Here is a 20,002-nt window from a genome sequence, read left to right as displayed (position 1 = left end):
TATCACCTATTCTCCTCAAACTTCCAAAAAATCCAGAAGGAGAGAAGGCTCCCAAATACTTTTTATGAGGCCACTATCACCCTGATCTCAAAATCAGATGAAGACATTACAGAAAAAGAAAACTTCAGGCCGATATCCTTAATGAACATAGATGCAAAAATCCTCAACAAAATATTAGTGAAAAAAATTCAGCAATATATTAAAAAGATCATACACCATGATCAATTGGGATTCATTTCTGGTATGCAATGGTGGTTCAACATCCAAAAACCAATTAATGTGATTTACCATATTAACAAAATGAAAATTAAAAATCATATGATCATATCAATAGATGCAGAAAAAGAATTTGAGAAAATCCAGCAGCCATTTATGATAAAAACTATTAAGAAAGTGGGAATAGAGGGACCATATTTCAACATAATAAAAGCCATATATGATAAACCCACAGCTAACATCATACTCAATGGGAAAAAGCTAAAACCATTCCCCTTAAGATCAGGAGCAAGGCAAGGTTGTCCACTTTTTCCACTTCTATTCAACATAGTTCTGGAAGTTCTAGCCACAGCAACCAGACAAGAAAAAGAAATAAAAGGCATCCAAATTGGTAAAGAGGAAGTAAACTTTTCATTATATGCAAATGACATGATACTATATATAGAGAACCCCAAAGACTCCACCAAAAGACTGTTAGAACTGATAAATGAATTTAGTAAAGTAGCAGGATACAAAATTAATATTCAGAAATCAGTTGTATTTGTATATACCAATAATAAAATATCAGAAGGAGAAATTAAGAAAACAGTCCCATTTACAATTGCTTCAAAGGCTATGAAATACCTAGGAATAAATTTAACCAAAGAAGTAAAAGACCTGTACTCAGAAAATTCTAAGACACTAAAGAGAGAAATTAAAGAAGATAAAAATCGATGGACACACATACCATGCTCATGGATAGGAAGAATTAATATCGTTAAAATGTCCATACTGCCTAAGGCAATATACAGATTCAACGCAATTCCTATCAAACTGCCAAGGACATTTTTCACAGAAATAGAACATATAATCCTAAAATTTATATGGAACCATAAAAGACCCGGATAGCCTTGGCAATCTTGAGAAATAAGAACAAAGTAGGAGGTATTATGATACCTGACATCAAATTATACTACAAGGCTACACAGTAATCAAAACAGCATGGTACTGGCATAAAAAACAGACACATAGATCATGGAACAGAATAGAGAGCCCAGAAATAAATCCATGCCTATATGGTCATTTAATCTACGGCAATGGAAGCAAGAATTTACACTGTGGTAAAGACAGTCTATTCAATAAATGGTGCTGGGAAACCTGGACAGACACATGCAAAAAAACAAAGCTGGACCACCTCCTTATACAATATACAAGAATAAATTCAAAAGGGATTAAAGACCTGAAGCCATAAAACTCCTAGAAGAAAATATAGGAAAAAAAATTTTACAGACATTACCTGGAGTAATATTTTTACTGATATATCCCATTGGGCAAGGGAAATAAGAGAAAAAAATAAACATATGAGATTACGTCAAACTAAAAAAGTTTTTTCACAGCTAAGGAAACCATCAGTAAAACAAAAAGGGAGCCTACTGAATGGGAGAAGATATTTGTCAATGACATATCTGACAAGGGGTTAATATCCAAAATTTATTTAAAAAAAACTCATTCAACTCAATACTAAAAAAACAAACAATCCAATTAAAAAATGTGCAGAGGACATGAAGAGACATTTTGCTAAAGAGGACATACAGATGGCAAACAGACCTATGAAAAAATGCTCAACCTCACTAATCATTAGAGAAATGCAAATAAAAACCACAATGAGATACCACCTCACCCCAGTCAAAATGGCTGTCATCAATAAATAAACAAACAACAAGTGCTGGCGAGGATGTGGAGAAAAGGGAACCTTCGAGCACTGTTGGTTGGATTGCAAATTAGTGCAGCCACTATGGAAAACAGTACAGAGGCATCTCAAAAAATTGAAAATGGAACTACCTTATGGAGAGCTATTCTACTCTTGGGTATCTATCCAGAGAATTCCAAAATGCTAATTCGAAAAAAATCTATGCACCCCTGTGTTTATTGAAGCAGTATTCACAATAGCCAAGACATGGAAACAACCGAAATGCCCATCAGTAGCCGACTGGATTAAGAAACTGTGGTACATTTATACATGGAGTATTATGCAGCCATAAAGAAGAATGAAATCTTACCATTCACAATGGATGGACCTAGAGAACATAGTGCTAAGTGAAATAAGTCAGACAGAGAAAGACAAATACCATATGATCTCACTTTTATGTGGAATTTAAAGAATAGACTAAATGAACGAACTAATCAGAAACAGTCTCAGAGACATATAGGAAAAACTGAAGGTTGCTAGATGGGGGTGGGGTGGGGATGAGGGAGAAGGTGAGGGGATTAGAAAGCACAATCGGTAACCACAAGAAAGTCAATTGGGGAAATATAAGCAATAATGTTGTAAAGATTTTTTCAGGTATCCGATGGACACTTGTCTTATTAGGGAGACCACTTCAGGGATGGTGTAGATGCCTCATCACTGCACTGTACACCTGAAGCTGAATAATAATGAATGTCAACTATAATTTTATATATATATAAATATATTCACAAGAAGTGGAGCACAGCATAAGGAATAGAGACAGTGGAAATGCAATGGCTGTATGTGATGTCAGAGGGGTAGTAGATTGGGGGAGGGGGTTATCACTTTGTGAGGGGTGTAAATGCTAAATGTCTAAGTGTTTTGTACACATGAAACTAATAAAAAAAACTAATAAAACTAAAAGAAGATGGCAATAGCAAAAAAAAAAAAAAAAAAAAAGAAAAGAAAAAGAAAGTCTCTGGTGGCCCAGTAAGGGAAACAATGAAGTCTCCAAAATGGGGAGCTATAACCACAGAATTCTCAAGTGACTGATACTATGAAAGAAAATATATATTCAACATCTCTCTAATCAGAAAAAATGCAAATTAAAGCAATAATGAAGTACAATCATTCACCTATCAATTTTTCGAAGATTTTTAAAACAATCCATAATATACAATGTCGGTTGGTAGTGTACTGAGATGGCTACTTTCTGAAAAACAATTGGTAATATGTGCCAAATGATTTAAGATACATTCTGTGACCAGTAATTCCATTTCTGGGAATCTATTTTAAGAAAATATTCATTGATTTGATCACAGGTTTATGTAAAAATATTCACTGAAGTGTTCAACAATTGGGGAAGGTTAAATAAATGATACATATCAACATGCAGCCATTACAAATCACGATTGCAAAGAATTCTTAACGATGGAAGAAGTGCTCACTCTATGTAAGAAACAAACAGAAGACAAAATTATATAACAGCATGTTGGTAATTTTTTGGAAAAAGAAAAAGTCAAGATGGAAAGAACCCAAAACAGTGATTATCGCTAAGTGGTGGAATTGTGTAGGGTCTTCTTAAAAAAATTATTTGCCTCTTACAAATGCTTTATAATCTGTATTATTACTAATATGATTAGCAAAATAGAAACGGTAGCTAAAAATTAAATCTAAAGTAAAAGAGCCAAAAGAAAACTGGTAAAGTTTGGTTAGAAATATCAGATGTGATTTACATTAGCAATTGTTCAGAGTCCTGACTATAAAAAAAGCAAGAAATAGCGCAGTATGTCAGAATTTACATATCTTTTTGTTGCTCAGCAACAAAAAGACAACTCATTCATGTATCCAAAGGAAAGCAGCAAATAACCACACATCCTTGTACATCAACAAGACAACCTGAGGCTCTTCCGCCACATTTGTTTAAGAAGGACAGTTACAAACTGGCTTGTCAACTCAGTTTCTGCTACTAGCTTAACAGTTTATGTGGTCAAAGCTGCAGTCTCCTATCCTTCTTATTTTGAAACAGAGAATGTACAGTCATGATTTCTCCCTCGTACACATATCTATAAGCACACATCCAAAATCATGCAAGTATTTGCATTCTTACCTGAATCATTTTAGTGTGGACCCCCTGCCCCATTTCAATTCCACCATGAGTCACCAGCACAGATCCATCTAGATAAATGTGAACGAGGGCAGCAGCCTAAGCACAAAAGATGAAAACAGTTCCCATGATTTTTTGACTAATGTTATCACGTCTTGTCAATTAAAACATTTGTCCTGGAAATGATCCCCTCCTTTCCATCTCCTGCCATAATATCCAAGGACACTTTTCCCGTCACCCGGAGCACATGCAGCAGAGACAGGGCAATGCTGGGGCATTCCGTGACCACCCAGGAGAGGCCTGATTGTCACTGGATAGCTTTGAGTCTGGGGCAGGACTATGCTCCTTAAGCTACTATTTCCTCAGTAGGACATGTGAGAGCACTGGTACCTTCAAGGATCCCCTGACACGGGTGGGGCAACAATTCAGGTTTGGGCTTGTTTTGGGGGTGGGGGGGGCATCAGTTTTAACATGCAAAGTTTAGAGTAGATAGTTTAGGGAATAGGCAGAAGAATTGTTTATGTGAATACATATTCCCATGGTTGTAGGTGTGTTATAGAGAAGCAAAAAGGAAAATCTAAGTAATATGAAACAGGCATTAATTTTTCTGCTGCAAAAAGAGCTAAGCTCATTTTTAATCATCTTGGCACAGAATTACAGAGCTTTAGTAGGAAGGGATCTTGGAACCAATCTTATCTAACTGTACAGCTCCCCACAAGGATCCAGAAGGAACCAAACTGCTCACAGAATTAAGGGCTGCTGTAATCAGAAACATCTCAACTCTAAGCTAAACATGTTTTACAATTAACAAGAACATGCCATATTGCAAGCCTGCTCATGCTAAACTAGTGGGTATGGAGGTAGCTCGGGAAACTGTGGGAAACAAGGATGGCTTCTTCATTTTGCGTCTCCAGAGTAAGAGCAATAGTAACAGCATATGGTCTTAAGAAAACGCTTCTAACACTGCAGTTCCAGAAGGCCTGCAAGGCACACCTTTTTGCAGCTGCTCAGCTAAGCAATGCCAGCCCCAGAGATAGGGTCTGGGCCAGGCAGAGGTCATTAAGCTGTTGACTAGTTTCTTATCATCTACGCTTTGATGCAGAGTGGCGTAATTATTTAGTACTTGTAACAGGGTCTTCAGAAATGCTGGAAACAAGCTCATTTCCATTGAATAAAGCTCAAATTTTAGTAAGCCTTTATCACTCACTGAGATTACTTATAAACAACCCTGGTAATAAGGGAAGTCAACGGACTTGTATGTCAATCATCAGACACAGCCAAGGAAAGGACTGCATTCCTAGCTGGATGCTCAGGCCACCAGAAGGAACTCCCTGGGCCACACCTGGAGACTTGCTTCTTTATTGGTGCCCAAAGGCTCACATTACTCCAGCTAATGGCAAGCTAAAACCTCTATCATTTCTAGTGAGACACTTTTGACAGTGAAAATGGGCTCTATTTACATGGTCAGCAGGTGTAAACTAGGGATGTATTAGGAAAATAGGGACATAGAGGTTCCCTTTCTCCAAGGACAAAGGCAGATGTTCACAGAGCAAGAGAGATTTTTAGAACCTTAAGAAAGGCATCATAGCCATAATGATAGCCCAACGGCCTTGGGAAGATGTAGCAGAGAGTATTTAACCGTCTGTTGACACATCACTCCTGGAAACACTGTCTTGTGCTCTTGGCCATTTTTTCTCAAAACAATAACGATAAGGAATGGCATTCTCTACAGATAGTACAGAGATGGCTGCCCTGGGGCTGCACATCAGATGTCAGCTGATGCCAGCAGCAGTGGTTGCTCCTGGGCTCTATTCTATGGCCCTTAATAGCACGCTTCTAGAATGTGAGCCCCCTGAAAGGCAGGACCCTCTCCTAAGGCATCCTTTGGAATGCAGCATAGTATCTCACATATAGTAAATGCTCAATAAAAGTTTGATAGATGAATTTACAACAGCATAGCCCTTCAATCTGTTTCTTAAGCTTGTAGACACTGTATTTGGTCTCCTTGGCTCAGCAAGCATTTCAGAAGTTGCTTGTGAATTAAATTATTAGCTAGCATATATAATTGAGCAACAATTACAGTGAATTGTGCATTTCTTACATCATATGGCCCAGCTGTCAGTGTCACTCTCCCTGTGTGTCCAGGGAGACATTTCTAGCAGAGACTGCTGAGTAATTTGTTCCATATGCTGCTGCAATCTACTTGCGCCATTCAAAATGTCAAATGTGGTTCAGTTAAGGGGCACCACAGGATGGTTCATCGTTAGCACCACAAAAGTTAATTCCACAAAGCTTCATCTATGAAATCGGCACAACTGGAGCATTAGAACAGATGGTTCTCCAATAATAAACTGGGAACTCGGTCTCTGAAATTTAAATCTTCAAGCAATGACTACCGGTTTTGGTAAGAAACTTACTTTGGTCCCACAGATTCCCAAAATGTCTCAGCCATTCAAACACTTGAGTTCCTACTCTGTGCCAGGTTCCATACTAAGACACTGGGGATACAGAGGTTAATTAGAGACTATATGTCCTTCAGTGTTCACAGTTCAGGAATTAAATATAATGCAGGTGAGGTATGTTTGATCCCTTAGCTATTGGGAGCACAGGGGCTCCTTCTGCTCTGGGAGGCATCATGGAAGGATAAAGGCACATGGGATCTGTGTCCAGACAGTCCTGAAGTGAAATCCTTGTTCTGTCATTCACTAGCTGGATGTCCTTCGCAAGACAGCAGACCTCTATGACCTTCCATTTCCCCGTCTATAAAATAGAATCACATCTACCCAACAGATAGGGATTCAATCAAGTGGGAAATGACAAATCACCCAGCCTAGGGCCTCACGCATAGAAGGTACTTAAATGTCATTTCTAGTTCCCTCCTCTATTTGGTTTGCTTTAGAATAGTCTTTCAGCATATGGCGTCCAGGAAGCATCTTGATTGATCTCAAAGTCCTTGATTCAGCCCGAAGCAAATGTTCTAAGCACAGAAGCTGGTTAGTTTCTGGGGGAGGGTGGGAGGAAGTGGTATGGGGGGAGCTTCTCAGGAGCCTTTGAAAACAAAGTACTGCTGGCTGCTGGCTGGTTTCTTCCCAGCTGAGCTGGATCCCACCTCAGTTCCCACTGAAAGGCTCCGTGAAGGGGCAGCTTGATGTAGTTGAGAAAGCACGGTTTCTGGGAACTCTCAGACCTGAGTTCTAGCTCCAGCCCCTCCTCTCACCAACTGTGGGATTTGGGGGCAAGTTATCTAAGCTCTCCAGCCTCAGTTTCTCACACTAAGTTAATACGGCTACAAATGCTCTAGGTTGCCCTGAGGGTTGAATTAGGTAAAACCTAAAATAACTTATAACATAGTAGGTGCTCAATAATCATCGTTATTTTTTACCTACTTTTTGAGAAATTTCTGATGAAGGAAATGGGAAAGACTTGGTCTACTGGAGACCAGATATTAAGTAACGGTAACCATTAAATAGAGGCAGTTGCCATGTCTACCACAGCCTAATGCCCAGGGGTTTCCAGATGACCCATAAACAGTGGAGATTGTTTTTCTCATGAGCCTGGTCAGTGTGCTCAAGGACAGACGGCCCAGACCGACCTCTTCGCTAGCTGCCAGTGAATCACTTTACCCCAAAACTGTATATTGTCCTTTTTTCTAGTGGTATTTTCCCCCCCTTTTTTCTTTTTGAATAATCTTATTTTTGCCTTTATTCCTCAACTATAGCCTCTTGACTGTCTCCCTCATCTGGGTAAATTGTGTGCAGATGACTAAACGGTTCTGTGTTGTTTTTGCCATCATAAACAGGCAAGGGGTGGGAAGGCTACAATAAGATCTCCAATTGTATTGTTAAAATTCTCCTCTGAGCTAATCCACCCGCAATCGTAACTATATGAAAATGTTCTAATGATTACACCAAACTGAACCAGGATGGTTAGGTGAAGGAATGGCTATGGGAACGAGGGGTGGACTTTCATATCTGCTTTTCCTGGCTTCCTCTGCTCCCTCAACAGCCAGCTTACACACTAATGCCCTTCACAGCTTCACCCCCATCTATCCCTATTCTGTCAACACACCTGCTACACCTTCATCATGGCTCAGCTGAAGGTGTGAATTCTGCAAAGGAGAGTGGCAACCGTTTTGAGGGCTCTGCCATCTTATCCACATATGTGCATATATATAAGACGTATACATATGGAAGAACATAGATAATAGGGGGCCCATTTCACTGCTGTAAATGAGCTAGAAGAGAGCAGTCCTTCACTAGCTGTTTGGGGTAAGTTTCATTCAAGAATGAAGAGGTAGAAACAGCAAGTAGGATTTAGCAACCAATTAGGCAATTTATGTAATTAATTAAAGAAATTAAACTGCAAGAACAGATTTTTAAGTTCCCCCTTCACACTTTTAATAGCTATGAAATGAACAAGCTCCTAAAATTGTGTTTTAAAAAATTGTTTAAATGATTTACTTGTCTGGATTTAGCTTACCCAAACCCACCATGAAGGGGAGGGGTACCTGCAAATGTCTTCCAGCCTCTCATTTCTATGTCATAGTCCAGGCACACAGAATCATACAATAGCAGGAAGAGGAGTCTTGGTGGCCATGGGTGCCACCCTCTTACTATATACTTGAGCAATTTGGGGCCCAGAGTGAGTTGACTCATCCGCTTAATGCCAGGAACAGGAGTAGACGTAGGGCCTCCTAATTTCTCAGAAAGAATGTTTGTCAGCAACCTGGGGACACGGGCAAAGCAGCTCTTGTCTCCTCTGAAGAAAAGTTAGTTTGGCTGGGTACAAACTTGGGTGAAGTTGAACAATCAGGTATTGCAACCATATGGCTAATTCACCTTCCTGGAAAGTTTCCTCAACACCTTTTGACTTGTCTGTTTGGAGAACTGACCTGAGCAGCAGCACGTGAGTCAAGGCCAATGGGATACTTCAGGGGCACCATGGCCAACCCCTTTTTCTTCCAGTAATTCTCCGAGTTGAATTTTTCCACGGCCGCTTTCCTCAGGGAGTAGGAAGACATGGCCATACATTCTTTCCAACACTGGATCAGATTCTTGGCACTAAACTCTTGTTTGCAGGGTGTTTGGGCAACTTCCTTGTACATGTTTATCATTCGGACCTATAAAAGGAAAGGAGATGAAAAGGGTGTTGGGGGTACTCGGCAGACAGTCTCTTCCATCCTCTGTCCTAGTCAAAATTTGCTCATCCTGTAGGCCCAAACTGAGTTCAACTTATTCCTTGTGGAAGCCTTTCCCAATGCATAACACTCTTCTACTGGGAGCTTCTGTCAAACATTCATACTCACATGCTTTTCATGCTGCTCTTGTGTAAGTTCAAAGGAAGGAATCCGTTCCTCATGTTTCTTATATAACTCAACACAGCCCAGGTACACTGCAGACTTAATTCTAGATGTCTTTGTGAATACTATTGAAAGGTAATCCTGAATTTAATTTCCAGGCTACACGATTTGGATTATTCAGATGCTATGGCAAGATAAGGTTGCTTACTTCCAAACAAGAAAAAAATGAAACTGTGTTTAAATAGAACTCAAAACTAAGATGAAGAACAAATTAAAGGATTCCAGCCCAGGATGTCTGAAGTACTGAGTAGAATTCTTCTTGTATTCCCCAAATTGGCAACTAAGGTCCCCGGCTGAGAACAAAAGGTCAAATACCTCACATTCTAACTTGAGAAAACTCGGCAGTTGAGGCCAGCCCATTTCCTCAAGCTGACCGAGGCCATTACAGACATATACTCTCCTCACCCACCTGAGAAAAGAATCCCCAGATCGTTATAAAAAGATGACTAGAGATTAGAAAGCTGTGCCATTTTGAGGAAGGCGGTGTTTTTAAGGGTGGCTATTCTCTCCTCCAACTTCCCTGGGGATGAAAGGAGGTGACTATCTGATTCTCCTCCCTAGTGCTACCAAATGTGACTGAGCATCTGGGAGAGAGGCTGTGGTGAGATGGCCAGGAAAGGAGGCACAAGGACCACCCACAAGTTCAAGAGACGCAGAAGATGGCTCCTGCCTGTGGCCACAGATTTTCATGCTGAGGGGAAAGAAGGTAGATGAATTGGGGCCTGGGGCTTTCCATGGACTGCTGCAGCATGGGGCGAAGAGGTGTGGACATAAGGGGACTGCTACATGAGGTGCCAGCTGAGGGTCAGTTGGAGGTTTAACCCCCCTGACAGGGGACTGTTGATTTCTGAGAGAGCTGGCAGAAACGGAGCCCACCGACAACATACTTGAAAAGTGGTTACATCTAACCAAGTGGATGACAGAGTGTTCACTGGGAAAAGTCACATGGGGAGATACCGTCTGTTTCCTCTGGCCCTCCACTTCCTCCCAACACTTCCTGCCAGCAGAAGGCACAGGGGAGGAGAAGGGGTAAGAGAGCATGGAGTCCCCCCACCCTAATTCCACCGCAGGGTCCGAGGCAGAAGAGGCACAGGAAGGGAACAGAGCTTGTTAATGATGAAGTTGGGACTGAGACTTAACTGAAAGGAGACAATTTTAGTGACTAAAGTGACAGAAATTTTAGGGCAGCTGCCTGAGATGTTAAGGAAGCAGGGGAAAGAAAGGTGTGACAGAACTTGTGAGGAGCAGGTGTACCCCCAACCAATGGAGACTCCCACTAAACAAGTCAGAATCCTCTGCTCACTCTTCAATATCTTCATGTCACCAGGACCTGAGTAAGACAAGGGTCACTTCACTGAACTTTGGAGTCTAGGCCCTGTATTAACTAGTTCACTGGGTTACTTCGGGCACAGCATTTAGCCCCGATGGATCTCAAATTCCTCAACATGAATGACTCCCAGTGGCCTGCCCACCTCTAACATTCTGTATCTTTTGTATACGAGACTAATTTACTGTTACCTTCTCAGGGGACAACCCACACTTGGCTGCAACTTTCGTGATACAGGATTCGGTGATCAGCCCCGTCTGAGGAAAGCCAAACCCACGCAGAGCCGTGTTGGATGGAAGGTTGGTTCTGCACACCTTCGCCCGGCAGCGCAGGTTGGGAAACTGGTAAGCATTTTCCATTTTCAGAACTCCTGTTTCTAACACCTGGGGAAATCCAGAGTTGATGTCATGAGACCCTCGTCCTTCTGTACCTGTGTTCCCATCCTGAGACCTCAGACTAAAACCAGGCCAGAAGTGACTGCCCCCGCTGCATCACATCGAACATGCTAAAATAGACCCAGATCTCAAATTCAATGTATTTTTACTATAAAATAATATTTAAGGATTTGAATAATTTTTCTTTTGAAATCATTTTTTTATTTTCACATTTTAAAGCTAATGCATTTTTTCCAGGTTTCAAGCATTTCTAAAAGCCTCTGAAGCATTCATAGGCCCCAAACACCAAATGTAATGAATATAATATACTAGAAAACAGAAAAAAAATGTTTCGTCATTTGGTCTAATGCATTGGTTCTCATCCAGGGGCAATTTTGCCCTCTTTGCCTCTGGGACATTTGGCAATGTTTGGAGACATTTTGGTTGTTAAGGCTGGAGGGTAGCACTGACTTCTGCTGGGTAGAGGCCAAGAATACTGCCAAATATCCTACACCACATGGGAGAACTATAACAAAGAACTATCCAACCCAAAATATCAATAGGTCTGAGGTTGTGTCTAATGCTTACATCTGGGAAAAAAGCTGTAAGTATAGGAAACATGGAGATAACACACAGATGCAGACTTAGCCAATATCTTTGGGTTCACTTTGGGGGCACAAGTAACATGTGGTTATCCCTACAATGAGGGCCTTTATGCTTTTATTATTAAATGTATTGAACTACTGAAAATTTTCTTAATTAAATCATTTTATGCCTCACTTTCCGGAATAGGAACTTGTTTCTTAAAACACTTACAAGTGCTGACTCATCCAGCGTGCTGCCTCCATTGCTATAATACTGCATATCCAGGGCCAAGATTCTGCCATCGTTCATGAAACCAACCTGGGGAAAGAGATTGACCTTTGATTCTGGTGCTGGGGGCCAAGTCTCTCCAAAGTTTGCTTTCTCACTTGTGAATCCTTCACACATAGCCAAAATGCTTCATGGCATTGGGTTTGGCCATGATTTCTCGGATATGACACCCAAAAAGCACAAGCAATAAAAGAAAGAATAGATAAATTGGACTCCATCAAAATTTGAAACTTCCATGTATCAAAAGACACAATCAACAGAGTGAAAAGACAACCCAGAGAATGGCATAAAATATTTGCAAATCATAGACCTGTTAAGGGGTTAATATACAAAATGTATAAAGAACTTCTTCAACTCAACAACAACAAAAAACAAACAACAGGTTAAAAAGTAGACATAGATATGTATATATATATGTATATATACCTCTCTCTATATATACATATATATATAACGTATATAGTTACAAGAAGAGGAGTACAGCATTAGGAATAGAGACAGTGGAAATGTAATGGCTCTGTGCGATGTCAGAGGGGTAGTAGATGGGGGAGGGGAGTTGACACAGTGTGAGGGATATAAATGATAAATGTCTATCTATTACATTGTTTTGTGCACCTGAAACTAATAAAAAATTTTTTTATAAATGTAGACATAGGACTTGAATAGACAGTTCTTCAAAGAAGATGTACAAATGTCCAAAAGCACATGAAAAGATGTTCAACATCACTAATCATTAGGGAAATACAAATCAAAAGCACAAGACACGACCTCACATCCATTAGGATGGCTGCTATAAAAAAAAACAACAGAAACAGAAAATAATAAATGTTGGTGAGGATGTGGAGAAATTGGAACCTTTGTGCCCCATTGGTGGGAATGTGAAATGGGGTAGCTGCTATGGAAAACACTATGGCAGCTCCTCAAAAAATTAAAACCAAAACTACCATATGATCCAGCAATCTCACATCTGGGTATTTTTCCAAAAGAATTGAAGGCAGGGTCTCAAAGAGATATTTGTACACCTATGTTCATAGCAGTATTATTCACAATAGCCACGGGGTAGTAATATCCATCAACAGATGAGTGGATAAACAAAATTCGGCATATACATACTATGGAATAGTCTTCCACCTTTAAAAGGAAGAAACTTCTGACACATGTTATAATATGGATGAACTTTGAGGACTTTATGTTAAGGGACATAGGCCAGTCACAAAAGGACAAATACCATGTGATTCCATTTATATGAGTGGTCAAATTCATAGAGACAGAAAGTAGAATGGTGGTTTCTCCAGGCGTTGTTTGGTAGATGAAGGAATGAGGAACTATTGCTTAATGGATGCAGGGTTTCAGTTTTACAAGATGAAAAGAATTCCAGAGTTGGATGGTTGCGATGATTACACAATAATATGAATACTTAATGCCACCAAAATATACACTTAAAAATGGTTAAGATGGTAAATTTTATGTTATGTGTATTTTGCCACAACTAAAGATAATAATGAAAAAAAAAGCAAGGATAGAGAAGATATGAAAGCAAAACAAACAAACAAAAAACACTCCTATTTAATCCATCACTACTGTCCAGTCAATTATTTTGTCTCCTCCTAAAGCAAATCAACTGTATAGGAGTATTTCTTGACCTCTTGTTCTTGCCGTAAGTCCTTGAATTCTGCCTCCTATCCTCTTACATCTCTACCAAAACCTTCTCCCCTAAAGCCACTGATCTTCTCCTAATCTTCAGATCTGGTGGCCTGCTCATACTGTACTCTGCACATTTTTTTTCACAGGGCCCAATTCAGTCAAAGCTCCTTGGCATATTTGGTGCTGTTGGAGGTATTGTAAATAAATACCTTTTAATGTTTTTAAGATGTATCCAATATTACTGTTTTCGGTCTGCACACTTTTCAATATCTCTGAACTCATTAAAGTTCACTTTAATGATTTTTGTTGAATAGAAGCAAATTCAAACCGAAGTAGTTAGTAGTCAAGGGCATGGACTATGAATTCCAGCCATTTGACTTTGAGTCCTGATTCTGCCACCCAACCTGCTCTGGAATCTTAGGCAAGCTCTATAACCTATCTGTGAAACAGCAGGAAGTAAGGTAATGCATGGAAAATCATAGGCAAGTGATTGAAACATAGCAAGTACTCTAAATGTAAATTATTGATATTACTATTATAAATATTGTTAATATCATCTTCTGTCCTCACACTACCCTCCATCAGAAAACATTACTTTCTCATAGTTTTAATCTCCACTATGCTGATGGCTTCTGTAACTATAAGTCAGTCCTTTCAATGAAGTCTCATTGGTGAAGGACATTTCTACTTAAATGTCCTGTTGTCACTTCCTCCCCAACACTTACACAAACAAACTCATCACTGCCCCTCCAGATTGGTTCCTTCTCCCAACTTGGCTCTTTCTACTAGAAAACTCCAAGTCATGTGTGTGGTTTTATTCTGCATTGTATTTTGCCAAGTTTGTCACCAAATTTTAATAATGGCTCCTGGACTCATCTCTTTTTCTATATCCTGCTATCATAGCTCAGACCTCAACTGCTTCATATTTGAATGTATCAGCTGCCTCCTGCTGGTCCGTTTGCCTCCATCCTCTCGCTTTCCTCGGCCATCCTGCCCAGTGCCATGATAACACTCTCCCCAATGAACCCATGTTTGGTTATGACACTTGACTGCTCAAGGATCTACTCAGTCTCACTCTTTCTGATGAGATCAAGTTTAAACCTCCATCCTGGGATTCTCAGGCCCCTCTCAGCCTGGCATCACCTAATCCAAACAATCTTATTTTCCACTCTGTGCTCTAATTCCCCTTCTCCCTTTATTCCTGCCCCCATCAAACATGCAATGTTCATCCCACCTCTGCATTTTTGCTCTTACTATTCCCACAACTTGGTATACCTTCTTTCTGCCTATTCATTCTTGAAGGTTGTTTACGTTTCACCTTTTCTAAGAAGCCTCCTGCAAACACTTCAACTCATGTTCATCTCTCTCCCTATAGTTTACTATGTGTGCCTCATCTTTTAACCTGAAATTATTATGTTTTCATAATGACTTCATACGTGTAAGTCTTATTTCGTCCTCAACCACTAAAATGTAATCTCCTTCAGGACAAAGTTCACTCTAATAAATCTTTGTTGAACTAAACTAAATTCAAATAATAGCCTAGGGTGAATGTGAATTGAAGTAGATACATTCATTATCTTCTAAAAATATGTATGCTGGTACACCACTTGTAGTGGAAACCATACTATGTGTTCAACAAATCCTGTTGTCCTTCATCTTAGGCACACAGGAAGACTACATTTCCCAGCCTCCCTTGCAGTTAGGTGGCAAAGTTCTGGCCAATAATAGGCAGATAGAAGTGAGGTTCACCACTTACAGGCCTGGTACCTAAAACACTACCCACATGACACTCTGTGCTCCCTTTCTTCCCTTGTCTGCTGCCCACTGCAAAAGACCCAGTGGAGGAGTCAGAGTACGTAGGGCAGTACTATCCAATAGAAACTTCTGTGCTGTTCTATGTCTGGATATAGAATATGGCAGGCAGTCACTAGCTGCATGTGATTACTGAGCACTTAAAATACAGCTAACGCAACTGTAAAACTGAATTTTTAATTGTATTTAATTTAGTACATTTAAATTTAAATATAGCCATATGTACCTACTGGCTTCCATATTTGACAGTACAGTCCGAGGAGACGATGGTGGCCCTAAGATGGAAAAAGCCCGAGTCCCTGAATGATTTTGTGGGGCAGTCCTCTCCTCTTATGCCCCTTTCCTCCCCCCGTCTCCCAGCCAGATTACACTGGGCTGTTACTTGAGCAAAAATGAACACAATAAAGGTTTAAGTCCTTGAGAGTTTTCAGTTGTTTGTTAGAGTCTCTAGCCCACTCTGACAAGTAAACTTATTTCTTAGAAAGCAAAAGAATAATTACTTTCAGCTATGGAAACTTTTCCAGGAATTTTTGTGACAGAGTTTTATAAAAATACACTTGGTACACTTAAAAATAAGGAACCTGTTGTCAAATTTTTTTATAATTTCACGTAACACTGTTGTTATAGGAATTATTCTATTTTCACTTCTTTTATATGTGGGACAGTATGGTTATCAGATCTATTTTCATGGACCTATATACTCATATGTTTTCCAGTTATTCACTCTGTAGCAGCTAATACCAGTAGCATGTTTTCACAAACTGACATTTTTGAGCAAAGCAGAAAAGCCTAATTAAACCAGACAGTAATCAAACAATTAGCACAAGAAATAGAAAGTTAAACAGATGCAGTTTGTTGATTTGCTCATTGTTATTCCCCACTAGAGAGTAGCCAAATGCTGCCCTCTGCATTTATGGAATGTTATATTTACAACATGAATCCTCCTCTGCCCTCCTTCAACTCACTTTGTACTTTCCAAGATAAGGGTGGCGACCTCCAGTTATCAACATGTCTTCTCCTCGTTCCAGAATGCAGCGGACTGCATGGCCATGTCTAAGACAGAAAAAAAGCAAGAGATGTAAGTAAACTCTTTTACCAAGTAAGTCTTTTCTGGGGTTTATATAACCCCTAGTGACAGCTTGAGTGGCATCCATACACATTAGAGAACAACACAACTACTCCCTGAGTCCAGGCCGTGTGGATCTGGAGCATATACAGTGGCCTCCCCTCCCTTTGGCACAATGCCTGGCATTCTCTACTTATGGGAGAGAGGCTCATGGGTGCCAGAGTCTCCAGAGTATTGTTTTCTGGGTATTTCCCATTGTGATAACAACCTCTGCTACAGGCATATAGTCCAAATGCCACATTATAGACTGGTTACAAATGGAGGAACTCAGGTGGGGTGTGACTGTCAAGTGCTCCCAGATAGGACAGGTCTGGAATCAAGGGCTTTTTGTACCATGGGATAGAGGAACTGACCTATATTACTGAGCAAAGAAATGAAGCCTTATGGGTGTACCTGCTCCAAAGACAATTTCCTATGGTAATATTTTGAGATTCTAGAAGGAAAATGGTAATATAAATAAAGGTAAGCATAACAAAAGCAAAATCTCCATGTAAATCAAGGGAACACACACACACACACACACACACACACACACACACACACACACACACGCTAAGGACAAGTAACCTCCACCCTTTCAAGACCTGTTTCTGTCTACTCCAAGTACTATAGTATTTTCACTGTTTTTAAATTCTTTTCAGTCACTGATTCTCATTTTGGTTCTTATAGTATATAGGTTGACAAGATAAGATAAAAAAGTTGTAATAAGCTGGTAACTTGTTTGCATTTATATTATATGTTTATGTTACGTGTGACTTTAAATAATCTTGACCCAGCGTCTTCGTCCTTAATTCCAATATTGCTAATATTCAGCACAACCTCATTTTATTTTTAACCTATTTAGGAGATTTTCTTCACTTACTTGTTAGCGGCAAATGCGGTGATGGCTGCCATGATGCCAGTTTTTAACGTCTTCCCCCCAAACGACCCGCCAGCACGCTTTACATGACACATGACCTTGTTAGCTGGGAGCTTCAAGACTGAAGCAACTATGTCCTGTGAATGATGACAGTTCTTATTAATTTGACCCATAAGCCGCAAGGGAGTGGGACAGCCCTTACACATTTTGATTCCATAATGTTGTACATGATACACAAACTGTGTGGTTTTACACAGTTTAATGGGATGATTTCCAATAACCTGGGCATGCATCCACACTGATCTCAGTGGTATTTGGTTATAATGACATTGCCAAAACTCATTAATGTTGAGTAAGCCTTTCAATAGCATTGAGGCATTTCTGTGCTAATAATTAAAAAAAAATTTCCTCATGAGCTATACCCAAAATATCCTTTCCACACGAATCCCTGGGGATTGTTTCCTGAAGCAGTGAGGTTCTGTGGCCTTCCAAACCTCTCTCAGATTGGGTTTTTCCTCTGCACTCTCCTGTTCTCCACTGGAGAATGCATACATCTCACCTCCCATTTGGATTACTGCTACAGTTGGCCAGTGGGTCTTCCCTGGTGGTAGGTCATGCTCTTTCTTGTCATCCTAATGTTAAGAGGTCACTTAGTCTTAACAACTCATTTTTATAGATGGGGAGCCCAAGAGAGATGAAGTGAGGAGCAAAACAGGACTGGAATAAAGTTTATGTGACCCTCCTTAGTGCTCCACCTTCTAAAGTCCTCACTCTCTACATTTCCACATTCCTACTTGCTCTGGCAGCAATACTGGCTCCTCGTGACCTACTGAATCAAGACCCATTTGCTTTGTTTCTCTTACTTTCACCCTGATGCTTAAACTAGCCACCCCTAAGTGCATCCTCCATCCCAGCTTGGGTAGTCCTGTACCATCTCTCCTTTCCTACATGCATGCTACCTGGTATATGACACAGGCAATGAGTGTTTGCAGAAGGGACAGATGAAGGAAGGAAGGGAGAGAGGGAGGGAGGAAGGAAGGAGTGCATTTGATCTTTGTGTGGAATTGTCTGGAAATGGCATCTCTTCTCACCATCTAGACAAACCTCACTCTCAGTATAAATCCAAACTTAAGACTTCATTTTCATGGCTCTTTCTGGATGATTCTAGCTCTTAGTAGCCCTATGTTCTTTTAATTTTCCCACATGTGTAAATTCTGACTTAGCTGATTTCTACTAGGTTGCATTCTGCCCAATACGGTTTCCTAACTGCTTCATGTGATTTGGGTCTTATAGGCTTCTTTTCTTTTTCCAGTTTTATTGAGAAATAAATATATTGGTCTGCAATTTTTGTGTGTGTGGCATTTGGCTAGAGTAGAGTAGTTTTTGTACAAAAGCTTTCTGTCTTGTTAGCCTCCCTTTTCCTGGTCCTTTATCACTGTATAAGTTTAAGGTGTAAAGAAAGCATATGGTTTGATTTACATATATTGTGAAATGATTACCACAACATGTTTAGTTAACATCCATCATCTCATACAGGTACAGTAGAAAGAAAAAAAATTTCTCCTTGTGATGAGAACTCTTAGGATTATTCTCTTAACAACTTTCCTTTATTATCATTCAACAGTTTAAGTGCTGGTCATCACTTCTTTTGTATTCTTAACAGTATCAAGAGTATAGCAAAAAAAGACCTGCTAATTTCATAACTGTTTTAAAGTTATACATCCACAAACAGAGCTCTACTTTTATAATACTAACTTAAAAGCTTTAAAATTGTATGCCTATTAATAATCAAATGGACATGGCTATTAGTATTCCAAATTCCTTCAGTTTCTAAAATGACATTTTTGTCTCTAATTATTCTTGGTATAGTTTTCTGGTAGAAACCACTTAGCCACATCCCCTCCACAATGGTCCGGTGCTACCTGGATGAATGTGGGACCCTGTGCAGACACATAAATATCCATTTCTTGATCCTCTGCTCTGGGAACAGCAAGCATGCTTTGGGTTTCCATATAAAAATGTTCTTGACCTCCCATATGTGTTTCACCTGTTAGAGGAAAATACATGAGAATCAAGAAGGCTGTCACATAGCACAGGTAGCATGCTTCAGCTGTTATCTCATTATGGAGACATTCCACTGACAATGCTTCTGCTGGGGCAGCAGGCTGTATGGTGAAGAGCCAGAAACAACCATCTTTAGCTTTCATTATACCTGCAGATTTGAAGTAGAGTTCTGTAGAGGAATCTGTCATGTCTACCAATACAATAGATCAGAGTCCTAAGGAAAGGTGTGTAACTCTCTAGAATCAAAATAGTATGGCAGGGAGACTTCTAGTTCCAAGACGAGATGGTATTGATACCTTTCTCCCTGTCCTTCTGCTAAGTATATTTAAAAACCCTGGGCATTATACATAAAAGAAACATAAGAAGACTCTGAAAGGTAAAGAGGAGAAGGCAGACCAGCTAGGGACTCTGGGACTTAAGGAAAGACACAGTGGTGAGTTCAGCGGGTTTTGTTGCTGTTGTTTGCTTCATAGAGCCCATACTGGATGCCAGAGATACCAGAAACCCAAAACCACTAGCAGGAAAAAACAGAA

At 40.0% G+C, this 20,002-nt stretch overlaps 1 protein-coding gene across 1 annotated transcript in view; it reads right to left on the bottom strand.

The window, feature by feature from the left end:
* LOC109455125 (aldehyde oxidase) overlaps positions 1-20,002 on the bottom strand; it is a 73,697-nt gene that overhangs the window by 12,278 nt on the left and 41,417 nt on the right. The window contains exons 21-27 of the mRNA XM_019746480.2: positions 19,328-19,452; positions 17,409-17,542; positions 16,386-16,473; positions 11,908-11,994; positions 10,909-11,100; positions 8,923-9,150; positions 4,035-4,130 (exon numbers count right to left, since the gene is read on the bottom strand). Coding sequence (XP_019602039.2) covers positions 4,035-4,130; positions 8,923-9,150; positions 10,909-11,100; positions 11,908-11,994; positions 16,386-16,473; positions 17,409-17,542; positions 19,328-19,452 — 950 coding nt within the window. The remainder of the gene's footprint in view (positions 1-4,034; positions 4,131-8,922; positions 9,151-10,908; positions 11,101-11,907; positions 11,995-16,385; positions 16,474-17,408; positions 17,543-19,327; positions 19,453-20,002) is intronic.

Source organism: Rhinolophus sinicus, linkage group LG01 (assembly GCF_036562045.2).
Source record: "Rhinolophus sinicus isolate RSC01 linkage group LG01, ASM3656204v1, whole genome shotgun sequence".
Taxonomy (NCBI): domain Eukaryota; kingdom Metazoa; phylum Chordata; class Mammalia; order Chiroptera; family Rhinolophidae; genus Rhinolophus; species Rhinolophus sinicus.
The sequence above is the reverse complement of the archived record's forward strand: the minus strand, read 5'-3'. Positions and strand labels throughout refer to the sequence as shown.